The sequence below is a fragment of the Ptychodera flava genome, chromosome 6 (genome assembly GCF_041260155.1).
Source record: "Ptychodera flava strain L36383 chromosome 6, AS_Pfla_20210202, whole genome shotgun sequence".
In the NCBI taxonomy this organism is placed as follows: Eukaryota; Metazoa; Hemichordata; class Enteropneusta; family Ptychoderidae; genus Ptychodera; species Ptychodera flava.
Genome location: NC_091933.1, coordinates 21857441 through 21869598, shown reverse-complemented (window position 1 = coordinate 21869598; position 12158 = coordinate 21857441). Strand labels below are relative to the sequence as shown.

At 40.6% G+C, this 12158-nt stretch overlaps 2 protein-coding genes across 2 annotated transcripts in view; one reads left to right on the top strand and one right to left on the bottom strand.

The window, feature by feature from the left end:
- Positions 1-3786, bottom strand: part of LOC139135160 (titin homolog) — a 48244-nt gene extending 44458 nt beyond the window's left edge. The window contains exon 1 of the mRNA XM_070702422.1: positions 3555-3786. The gene's annotated coding sequence lies outside the window, so the exon portion shown is untranslated. The remainder of the gene's footprint in view (positions 1-3554) is intronic.
- LOC139135162 (netrin-4-like) overlaps positions 1-11890 on the top strand; it is a 17612-nt gene extending 5722 nt beyond the window's left edge. The window contains exons 4-9 of the mRNA XM_070702423.1: positions 4465-4737; positions 5007-5133; positions 5486-5674; positions 6099-6416; positions 7646-7711; positions 10114-11890. Coding sequence (XP_070558524.1) covers positions 4465-4737; positions 5007-5133; positions 5486-5674; positions 6099-6416; positions 7646-7711; positions 10114-10421 — 1281 coding nt within the window. The 3' untranslated portion in view covers positions 10422-11890. The remainder of the gene's footprint in view (positions 1-4464; positions 4738-5006; positions 5134-5485; positions 5675-6098; positions 6417-7645; positions 7712-10113) is intronic.
- The last annotated feature ends 268 nt before the right edge of the window (positions 11891-12158 follow it).

Here is a 12158-nt window from a genome sequence, read left to right as displayed (position 1 = left end):
AAAATGTTTAATTTGATTCGCTCCTGTCTGTTAACGTTACGAGACCGAGGCTGCTTAGCAGAGAGAAGTAAGATGTAAACTTTTACAACGAATGCTAAAGTTGTCAGGTTACCTTGTCGACGTTCTGCTTATATGACAGTTGCTGTAACATTTGAGGACATTTTTCATTATGCAAATACAGTTTCTTGTTCTTCCTTCTGGGTACAAAGTATGACCCTACCAACGAAATGCTGAGTATAATGACCAAACTATAATTCAACAGTGAATTTTAGTCGGACAAAACATTCCGCTTGCTCAAAGTCTACTTTTTGCCGTATTCATGCGCTGAGGTTTCCTTGACAACACTAGAAGTACATTGCACTGTCAATGTCAACGTCCATGTACCAGTGTAATTATAGCAGGTTTTAGTGTTTTATGGGTACACCTGTACTTTGTGCTCATCATCAATGACATTCACTCCGAAACCAGCGTTAAGGCCTTTTACTTTGCGGTTCACTTTATGACATGGTCAAGTACCGTGACTGTAACTTCCAATGTCTCTTTGAAATCCACGGTTTATGTACCCGTAAAATATTCGATGTGTTTCCAATAAGCACTGACCCGAAGGTATTTCTTTATCGAGGTCATTTTGACTCGAGTGTCTTCTCGGTCTGTTGCCCAACAAGAACGAACGGGCAGTCGACCCCATACTCATCCACCAAGGACTTTAGGTCGGCCATACTTCACACCCACATGATACTATCAGTCTTCAAACAAAGGTGAAAAATCGATATGTAGAGATCTGGTGCAGTCGTGTATTATAGTAGTATTATTGTCTTTTGAATATCACTTACCTTTTGTTTGTGGTAAGAATCTTTGATCGTGAAGAGGACAACATGATATTGAGTTAAAATTTCAGGGTGTTTTACTAAATCTGTCAAATATGAAACTTTGAAAATATTAGTTACTAAAATCTTCCATGTTCAAGTGATCGTCTCAAGCACGGTATTGTGGAGGGACCGTGTCTCAAGCAAATGAATAACATAGCGTTGAATTTTACATTCTAAGAGCACATCATGTCTTTTTTTTCCGAATTTTGTGGGAAAGCTGACACGTGTCTGCAACTTGACGTTCCTCAAACGTAGATGAAACTCCAGTGCGAAAACTTGATGATGCAGTCGAAAGAATTTAGTGCACTGAGAATTTTCACCGAAAAGAGTGGCTCATGCTGACAAATCCATTGTACTTTTTACTTTTACCAGAAATTAAGGTATCGAGAATCAGTCGAGTACGCATGCGTAATACGGTGTGTCGATCCGAAATTACATCTGAGATTTAATGATCGCTGTCTTCGAAATGTTATGAATCATTACTACCGTCAATTGGGGGTACTACACAGAGCCTCCTCCGCTAGCTAAAGGTGTTTCTTTGGGCAGCAGGGACCCCACAGGCGCTCGTCAGTTGGGTAGTCTGCTAAGTAGATCGATTTTCGGCTCGATCTATAGATCCCGTAGTCGATATGCACGGCATTGCAGCCTTAGTTGCAGTAGCAGGCATATCGATAGATCGAGCAGAAAATCGATCTACTTAACAGACTACCCAGCTAACGAGCGCCTGTGAGGGACACTCCTTCGTCAGCAAGACTATGCTAGGCCGACCTAACTGAGCCATGCGGACTGTATGGCGGTACAGAGCGTGCGGATTGTGTCCGTTAGTGTTAATCAACATGATATCAGATTACAAGTAGAGCAGTTTGTGAGGATCGAATATCGTTTTGGCCTGAAGACATCCGAAAGGGGCTTTGCGGCTGTCTCGGGCCGTGATCAGCACCACCTTCTCTTTGACCTGCATGATGCTCTAACGAAGACGCAGAATGCAAATTAAAATCAGGACTTTTTTAATTAACAGTCTACGGTTGCTGCAACGGAAACTTGGTGATGGTGCCGCATTGTGTAAAAGCTAGTCGGTATCACCTATATGAATACCTGTAAAATTCTTTGAACATCCCTTTGTCGACGCCATGTCTCAGTTGAACTTACGTATATTTGCATGCACTTAATTGCATGTATTCAATTTATATCAATCCCAGCATTTCTTGTCAGATCTGACTGCCAGAAGTAACGCGAAGGATAACTAGAGTTACAGACGAGACATCCGTATTTCTGCAATACACTCTGAATTGACATATGGCATTTGACGACTTCCTAGAAGTTCCTACATGTATGTACCACATGTCAGTGAGTGCATGCGTGAACGTATCTTGAAACGTTTGCCAACGGAAAGTCTATATGCCATTCATGTCTGAAATGTACGATCGCAACCAAACATTACTCGACTAAAACTCAATTATTATTATTATTATTATTTAGCAATCCGATAGTTCATTAACTCTCATTGTTTTTCAAATGCTGCTATAATAGAGTAAGTTTTGATAAAACAAAAAGCGAGGAAACAGACAAAAATATCAGCCAAAGGGACGAGGTACAAGTTAAGTTGACCTTGGCGTAACCTTTTGCGCAAATGAATACTTACTCATCAGATAAGATGCGAAGAATAGAATTTGAATTGCAATTATGTTACGTACAGCGTCCTTTGAGGAACTTTGTGCATGTACTGGCAGGGGAGTCAGCGGAAATGTTGATAAATCGTGTATTCTCTTAATACAGATACACAAATTTACGAACAACGCGCAAAAAAAAACCAAAGTAAAACAAAAAACCGTCACGGTGACGAAATCAGTACAGAAAATGTGATCATGAATTTAAGCCGGCATTATAAAGTAATAAAGGGTTGTCTCCCGGATCTGGGATACACCAAGGAACACGATTCTGGTATATCCTTGATCTATCAGGATGCAAAAACACCGGGGCAACGGGCTTTGGTGACCAGACACCTAAAACGGTACAACTGATTACCTTCCCTCGGTACACACGCATGTTGGCGCGGTGACTGACGACGACACAGAACATGTCATAAATAAACTTAAGGTGTCTATCTGTGGCTTTGGACAGCGTCAACAGATCGACCATATTAACGACTCGGACGTTATCTGTGCAGTATTTTGTGATGGAGATCGCAAGTGCCTTGGAAATAATGATAATAAAATAACATGACTGCGGGGATCGATGGACTATTAAATGTTGCAACTAGATTTAGTAGATTGGAAAATGTAATGTCAGCTCTCGTCAAGGGGCTGTTCGAGTGTTGTTACCTGACAAATACGTACTTTGCATTACTTGATCTTACATCGCTGAGGAATTTGATTTTTATTTAGATTCAATATGACGCATTTGAGCAAAACTTATGATACTGAGATGTCAATGGACGTGATTGTTACGGACTTTCACCGTGTTTGTCTCCGTCTTCCAGAAGACACCCTTATGTCGTTCTGTGCCGTCACCGTGCCAACATAACTCTCGAATTAAAGAAGTTCAAGTCGGATATTAGAAATGGTGGCACTTAAATTTCACGAAACTAATGTGAAGAACATGTTGAAACCCGGTGGTTGTAGTAATTCTCGATAAATCAGAACGAAATCGGGTTTGGTAAACATTTCTCGGGTCATAGCGTCTTACCTGGCACTGTTGGTTGTGCTTTGCATTCCCCTCGGTGGATAGAAACCACGGAGTTGGACTCGACTTTGAATACGATGATAGGGTTCAAGTTTCCCGGGCGACACGACAACAAAGCCGGCGGTGAAACTCGGTGCCGAGTTCGAGGAACAGTGCACAGAGAGAAGCCACAGCTGAGTGAGTTGCCGGACGCGTCGTGAAGACAATTATACCCCCCGTGGACGAACTAACCAAATTAAACTAGGTGTGCACGACGCGTCGAGCTCCTGTCCCCATCATAACAGAACGCGACTGTGCGCATGGCATTTAGGGACGTCGCGCGGCAATGACGGGACTTGTTGCTAGCAGCACACAGTCTCTGCGGTCAATACCTTGACCAACATCTCGGCACCAAAGATAAGATTTATTTCAGTGCGTCATGATGCGCCCCATCTTCGATCACTTACTCGAAAATACAAGAACATATATCACTCTTTTAATTCATAGCGGCCACAAGATTATATGAAAAGAAAATCCCTCAGACGGAAATTTGATTATACCGGAAAGTTTGTTCGGGAAACATGAAAGTTTGTTCGGGCAACACATGAATGACGAGGCACTCGTAAACCGTATTGTCCGACGGACATGGACAAACATGAAATGTAAAAGTAATCGTACCGTGTTTACAATAGCTCACCCATGCAGGACGTTATTCAATTAGTCTACCCATAAATATTTGGATAGCCTGATCGAGGCTAGCTGACCCAGACTTAATAGTTATAGTGCTTTATTACTTTCCAATAGCGTTCGATCAGTCTCCGTCAATTAATTTATGTAACTTCATTGTCAAATCAGTGTATCCTTTGACCTCTGTGAGTGAGTTGTACTCGAAATGCTTTCCAAGATAGCATCATCTTGGTCTTTTTGCCTCCAGGTGATATTCAGGTCTCTTCTACCGACTCGAGGAAGGGTCGACCCGTACAGCGCCGAGACGCAAGACCGGATGAAAATCACAAATCTGCGCATAACCCTGATGAAGAGCCAGCAGTGTCCGTGCGTCCTGAAGAATCCCACCCTGGCGGCAGAGCTTCCAAAGTTGAACTACTTCGCCGTGTACGATATGATCGTCGGCGGAACGTGTTTCTGCAATGGGCATGCCAATGAGTGCGTGCCGATCGAGGATGAGAAAGACACGCCAGAGAACAAGGTGAGCCGGCATTTCATGTGAAGGTAATTTGGGTCATCCGATTGTTCTTTCTGTAGAACCTGTATTCTAATTTATTGGGCTGGTATATTTACGTCTTTTATTTGAAAGGAAGAAAAATGAGCCGACAGTTCAAGCAAAAAAAAAAAAAAAAAAAAAAAGATTTCAATAATTTCTTATTTCCAAACATTCATAGTGGAAACCAGTCGTCTAAAAGTACTTACCAGAACGGAAACAAAAGTATTCACTGGCATTCTTTACCGTACGATTAGGTTCACGGGAAATGCGTATGTCAACATAACACAGACGGAGAGAACTGTGAAAGATGCCTTCCGATGTACAACGACGCCCCCTGGAGGCCAGCAAATGCTTTGACCAACGAACCAAATGCCTGTGCAGGTGGGTCGTCGATTTATTACTCTGTCGGAACCTAATGTTAATCGACTATGGTCGGTGTTCAGTATATAGTGTTGTCGTTGACAAATGATTTCAAGTCTGGACTTCAATTCAGTCGTGAACAATGACACTTGACAATACACACACACAAGCACCATTGCGTTTCGACAAAGTTTTGGTGGAAGAGCAATAAACTGTATTTGAAAGACTATGAATACGTAAAGAATTTACAGCTACTGGTAGGGAATTTAAAAATTTCTTTCAACGACGTTGAAAACACAGTACCCAGAGCTTGACGTGGCATTGGCCTTTAATGTGTTTAAAAATTCCCCGTTGTATTTTATTCATCCAACAGTATGTGAGTGTAATGGACACGCCGACAGCTGCCATTTCGATCCTGAGGTGTGGTCCCAAAGCAGGCAAGTGAGTGGGGGAGTTTGTGACGACTGTAAGCACAACACACGTGGTCGTCAGTGCGAAAAGTGTAAACCCGGATACTACAGATCTACAAGCAAAGATTTGACCGACCCCGAAGTCTGTATCAGTAAGTCCAAGATTTTCTGTATTTAGTGTCAGGCTTAAGTTTTTTGTTAAAACGTTTGTGTTTCCTCTATGTTGGTATGAACAGACAATAGGCGAAAATTTAATACCAGAAATATATCTGTCTTACTGATGACGTCAAAATATGTAACATTAAGAGATTTGCCATTTCTTTCTGTTAAGTGACCGATTGCGAAATATTCTGCCATCAAACATCAACAGAAATAGTAATTTTCAATCCATTAAAGGCAAACGCCTGTTATTGATTTTGGAAAAGTGTCGCGCTTGAGCTCCGCTATTTTTGTGCAACGCACCAGCTCATAGCACAGCTCTGACGATGAGACAACCAAGTTAGTTATACCAGAGTCGTCGACGAGTCTGGATATAACGCGCTGCTAACTCTCAAGTCTCTTTTTAACTTGTTCTAGTGTGTCAATGCAGCGCCATCGGTTCAACTGACCAACCCTGCGACCCGGACACGGCCGCCTGCTCCTGTAAGCCTGGGGTGGCCGGGCCGTTCTGTGACAGGTGTTCTCAGGGCTTCTACGGTTTCGGCGTCAACGGCTGCAGGAGGTGCTCTTGCGCGGAAGGCGCCCAGTGCGATCAGAACAGCGGCGTTTGCATTCCGCCGATCATCGAGTGGACAGTCCAGAACGAAGCGAAGAAGAGGAGAAAAGAGAGGAAGAACAAAGAGAAAAGACGCAGGCAGAACCAGTTTCGGCTTGCTAAGGGCTTGTCAAAGTTCCGTGAGTACATTGGCCTCTCTATTGTTCTGAACCTTCAAAATGTTTACGAAGAGACAGAGAACAAGGGGATGTGGCGAGTGACAACTCTCGCCAAAGTACAGTAATCGAAATATTGAATGGTTGTCCTTTAACTACGTGACTATATTTCAGCTGCATTTAATGAATAAATTTAAAACCTGTTCTTCAGTTATATGAAGGCATTATATATCCAATTTACTTTTTACAAATTTTCAGCACATTTTCTCCATCCACTTCTGAGATATCATGCAGACATTAATTCTCCGTAAATTGAAGCAACCACCTTTGTCACGCGATTAAATTTTAAATACAATGTATGATGGTCAATGCACCTTTCCAAGAAGCCAATATACTAAAGATATTATCACTTGTTTTTTAAATGACGAAATGGTTATAGTTTTTTCACTCATAAGAAGGTATACAAAATCAACCAATTCCAAAATATAGAAACACGTATCTCCGCCATGCCTTTTACAAATTTGGTAAGGAATTGAGGGATGTTCAACATTTTCTGCATACGATCTCGGGTGAAGTGCGCAATTTAGCAGAATTTCTGACATTTCATGATTCAAGTTCGCCACAGGTCATGAAATTTAGTGTTGTCAAGTTTGATATATGGAAGGTTGGGTGACTTATAAAGTATAAAATCGTTTAACATACGAGCATGCTTTCCGGAATACAAAAGATATCATGAATATGTTCACTGGACACATCAGCGTAAAAAATCATTAATTGTAGTCAGAAGGTATGGTCATCTGATAATTCCTACCGTCAACCTTTGCATCTAACTTTACCCGATGGCATGTCATCGTTCGCAGTACTCGTACATCGATATTCAATGCTTGGACGGCCGGGGGCGTACCTCCATAGAAAGGGCGTACACATATTACGTACCGCGGTTTTGACCCCTATTCGACTCACGTAGACTTTTGAATAGAAAAACCTTTGACTATCCTATTTTGACTCAATTACAACTTTTGACTTTGAGATATTGGTTTGGACGAAATTTTAGAGTATTCACCAATGGAAGGATTTGGCCAAAATGTAGACATTTGACCCACTATTTAACTGAAAATTGTAGAATTTGTACTCTGTTATTCGAACTCTCTAGGTACACCTGTACCCAATTCAGGTGAATGCCCTCTGGGCCTGAACACTTCCTGAACTCTTTGTTGATGGCTAATATATAACTTTCGACATTCCCTCATCAGAAAACTGCATCTGTCTACACAAAAGTGTGATTGACACCAACGAAGATCTTTGTCAGTTCGACTATGGTAAGACAAATTTTCATTCTATCACAAGGTGTTCTCAGTAACAATAGCGCCCTCTCTTGAGGGCTTACCCCTTTTAGGCAAATATGCAATAATGTCGGCACAGAAGCACGGGTTTGTTACCATATCCTAACGTGTATCACAATCTTTCTTCCTCTACAAGAGCATTGGCACTGGGGCATCGGCATCAGCGAAGCAAGGCGGTGTTCCGTACGCGTTGCAGTGTAACCTGAGTGTTTACCTTTGAGGGAACTTTGACCCCGCATGCAAATTAAAATTTCGTTCTAAGGGAAAATGCATGATTAAATTACGCTCTAAGAGAAAATAGTTGTAATTTTGGATTTAACAAAAACTTAAGTGACTTTTCTTCTCCCTAAAGTTTGTTAAAGTATGCTTTGCAAACCGCAGGGCATTTTGTACAACATGGATATGTTGTTGTTGATCCATGAATTCCAGTCTGGAATACGATTCAGATACCAACAGCAACGTTGTACCTTAAACAGTTTTAACGAGTTGAACATTTAGCATTTCGACAAGATTTTGAGGGGGAAAACGAGAAAACGTATTTTTTATGAACAGAATTATAACATAATCAATTATTTGAGTTAGCTGAGCTTTCTGGGGTGGTATTTAGAAAAAACTGACCTTGAAAGTCACAACGGCAAGTATTTCTAATATACATATAATACATATGACATACTTCCAGTGAAACGTTTTTCCAGCTGTTCGGTCTCCTTCAATTCCTTAGGGAGAAACGATGTCAAGGAATTTGCACATAGGAAAGACATTTACCCTGCATCCGATCCATTGTCTCGAAATAAACTCTTTCTCTGGAATATTGACACTGAACAACAAGACTCAGTATACCTAGCTGGAAACACGTGATTGTCGCCAAAATCTAAATCATATTGATGATTCGAAACGGGGACAGAACAGTCAAACATCTCAGTAAGGTTAACTTTAACATTGAAATGACTCTATTTAACAAAAAAACCCCAAATAAATCACAGCATATAGTTCTTTACCGTTGGACAGTCTGAGTCTTGATTTCCCGGAGGAAGCGGATAGATTTTGTTCATGAACTAAAGCTTAAGCGTGGATTTCAACTTTCAGTTCTTCACAAACGTTGGATTGGACAGAGATTTTAGAATTTTCGATTGTTCAAACTTAATCTCGCTCCTGCACGGAGAGCCGTCAGGTCTGTTTTTCTGGGATCCGAAAGAGAAGCACATGCCGTGAATGTACTTCGCAGGCGTAGTTTATGATTTCAGTGCGTGAACTTTACGTACCCAGTTGCGCCATAAATTCTCAAAGGGGCGTAATCGCTGTCTCTGGAACATTACATGCATTTTTGGGTGCAATGTTCGGCATAAGGGCAAATGAAATTATAGCTTTGTGTCTCATCCATGGTCTCTCGGAAAATAATGACGCGGCGACATGTTTTTTTTTTAGCTGATTCGAAGTGAAAACAACAATCATCAGAAGTGTTTGTATTCAGCATTTATTCTGATACGCATCGAAATGTACGACATTAAGTTAACTAGTTCACTGTTCTGAACTGGAAAGTCCTCACACGTGATCCTCAGACAGACGTTACCTTTTTCAGCCCGCGTAACGCATTGTTAGCTTGTTAACATGCTTGGAACGATTTCATTCGAACTTGGTACAAAGACGACAAATTATGACTTTACATATGTATGTAAATTTCTTTTTCATACCTTCATGTACTCTCATAACATAAAGCCACATCAATTACTCAACTATTACAAAAATTTAGCTAAACTATGTCCAGTCGTACTTGGTACATCAAAAGTGCACATACACATCAATACGAGGACAATACTTTCGAAGCCATTTTCCGAATATACTTTGACCAATTTCGCTTTACTATGATTTCCGTCAATGGTTTCCAAGTTTATTAACCAAACGGGGATATATCATTGTCATTGACTTGTTACTCTTCTTGTTGAATAATTTCAAATGAACTCGAAAAAAGGCTGCTGCAGCTTATGTAGATGAACACGCCCAAGAAGGAAAAACAAACTTATTTCTAGCGGGGCAAGAGAGGATAACAAAAGGGTGTTCGTCCTCAAATTCCCCTTTACAGCCAGAAAAGGTCGATGGCATAATTTCTACCATTTTCTTGAACTGAACCGTATGCTAATGAGGTAACGTGTGCTTCACCACGTTGCAAACTGCATCACACAGCACATCAAAGTTTTAATCGATGCAAGTTCCTTTATGATCAGCATCATTTATTTTGTGGTCGATTTTGAAAACTATGAAACAGCAAAGAACTAAGCGACATTGCGACTTGAACGATTGAAAATCTGTCCTGCTTTCAAGTTCAATCTGATTGCTTGTCGTCTAGCTGATTTTAACATCATTACTTTTTCAATTTTCAGTGATCCGTGCTAAGATTCTGAGGGCCGAAGACACGGGATCAAGCGTCGTTGTCACAGCCAACGCAAAGAGAGTGTTCCGGAAAACCGAGGCTGACACCGTGGAGGGAGGGATGAAACTGTACCCGACGTCGTGGATAAAGACTGGCTGCACTTGTCCCGCTTTGCTGCCGGGGGAGGATTACATCATAGCCGGAAATAGGGATGCCAGCACCGGTAGACATCTGGTCGACCAAAATAGTATTGTTACACCCTGGGAGCGAGACGTGGGTAGACTAGCTACCAGCTTGATCGGGAGACGGTGCTCGTAAGACTGACGTCGAAAAAATATACAACATCTATTCTTTCCTACAAGGTCAAAGGGACTTCCCTACATATAATTCAAACTACCTCGGCGATACGCTGTGCCTTGCCTATGCCCTAAACGTGTGTTTGACGCGAAATGGAAAGTTTAAAACCAATACATATATATTTTTATAGGTTTTCAAAAAAACGTTGAATTCCCAAACAAGAACTACGCCACAGTGCATGCTGCATCGGTATAACCAAGAGGAGAGTTCTCGCATCGGTTGAATATAGTCTCCCAAGATTTGCTGCACTTTCGACGAAAACTTGTTTTAAATTATGGGGATATCTGCTTGGGACAAAGTTCGGAAAGAAGCAATGCCTATGAAGATTGTAGCCGACGTATTTACTGTATATTTATCATAATATGCAATACCGTATCGTATATATTTTTGACAGTTTTTGAAGAAACGTGTGATTTTATTACAACTTCATCTAAGATGAAATTAATTAGATGTATTGACGAATGAGAATTTTAATCAACTTTTAATATTTCGCTTTAAATTAATCAAATGTTAACAATCATTGTCAGTGGCATTTATACAATTTTTAGGGGATCGGGGCAAATTCTTGAAAACATTGCAACATTCTTGTGGCGTATAACAACCTTCCACTGCGAGCCACGTGCTGCTGAGGCGGTTTTGGGGGTGGGAGACCTTACAGCAGGAGAGCCATTTAGACAAACATTGTGTAATCTCCTTAGCGAAGTGCTTCCCAAATTCCTTGCTCTAGAAATTTCACCCTTTAGTCCATGAAGTGAATCACGATCATATGATCGTATAGAACGGTTGCGGTGTCATGATTTGACGCCCTCACGACAGACAACAATTTTCACCATCCACGTAACACATCTGAGCCCGACAGGTCGTTCACGCAAAGTCAAACTATAGCAATCATTTGAGATTCGCATGCGCCTGTCACATGGAAAATGTTAACATTATTTACGGAAATCACGCATATTTAAAAAAATCATTCCTTCATCAACATAATCTTTCCCAAAAGCGAATTTTGGGAAATTCGCTTCTTAAACGCGACCATACCATAATCTTCCCGATCAAATTCAAAATTGCCTTTTTCATACGTTGTACTACATGTATTACTAATCCGTGCAAATTAAAGCACATAGCATCAGAGGCAATCAGACAATGACGTTCAATCAACCAAGTCCAATTTGGTGTGATACTGTAAAATCTTTATTTAGCGTTGTGTAGAGAGGGGTTTCTCAAGTCAATCAGATCATAGATGTACCTGTCAGAATTGCAAAATACGGATGACTCAATTTTTCGACGTCATGTGTGACGCGTTTTCGAAATAATAATACGTTTACTTCCTTATTTCAATTGTCACATAGGTTTTACTTTTTTTCTTATTTATAGAGCTAGCTGTCGGTTCTCATGACAAAATATTTTATCAATAAAAATAACAAAGCCCATCACTTAATGCGTTTGCTTCATAAAGTACAGAGGAACCGATCCAATCAATTGGAAACAACAACAGAATGTGATAATTAAGTTATTTGAGAAGTTCTGAAAGTGTAACAAGATGCAAATGTATGTATGTATGTATGTATGTATGTATGTATGTATGTATGTATGTATGTATGTATGTATGTATGTATGTATGTATGTATGTATGTATGTATGTAGGTATGTATGTAGGTATGTATGTAGGTATGTATGTATGTATGTATGTATGTATATATG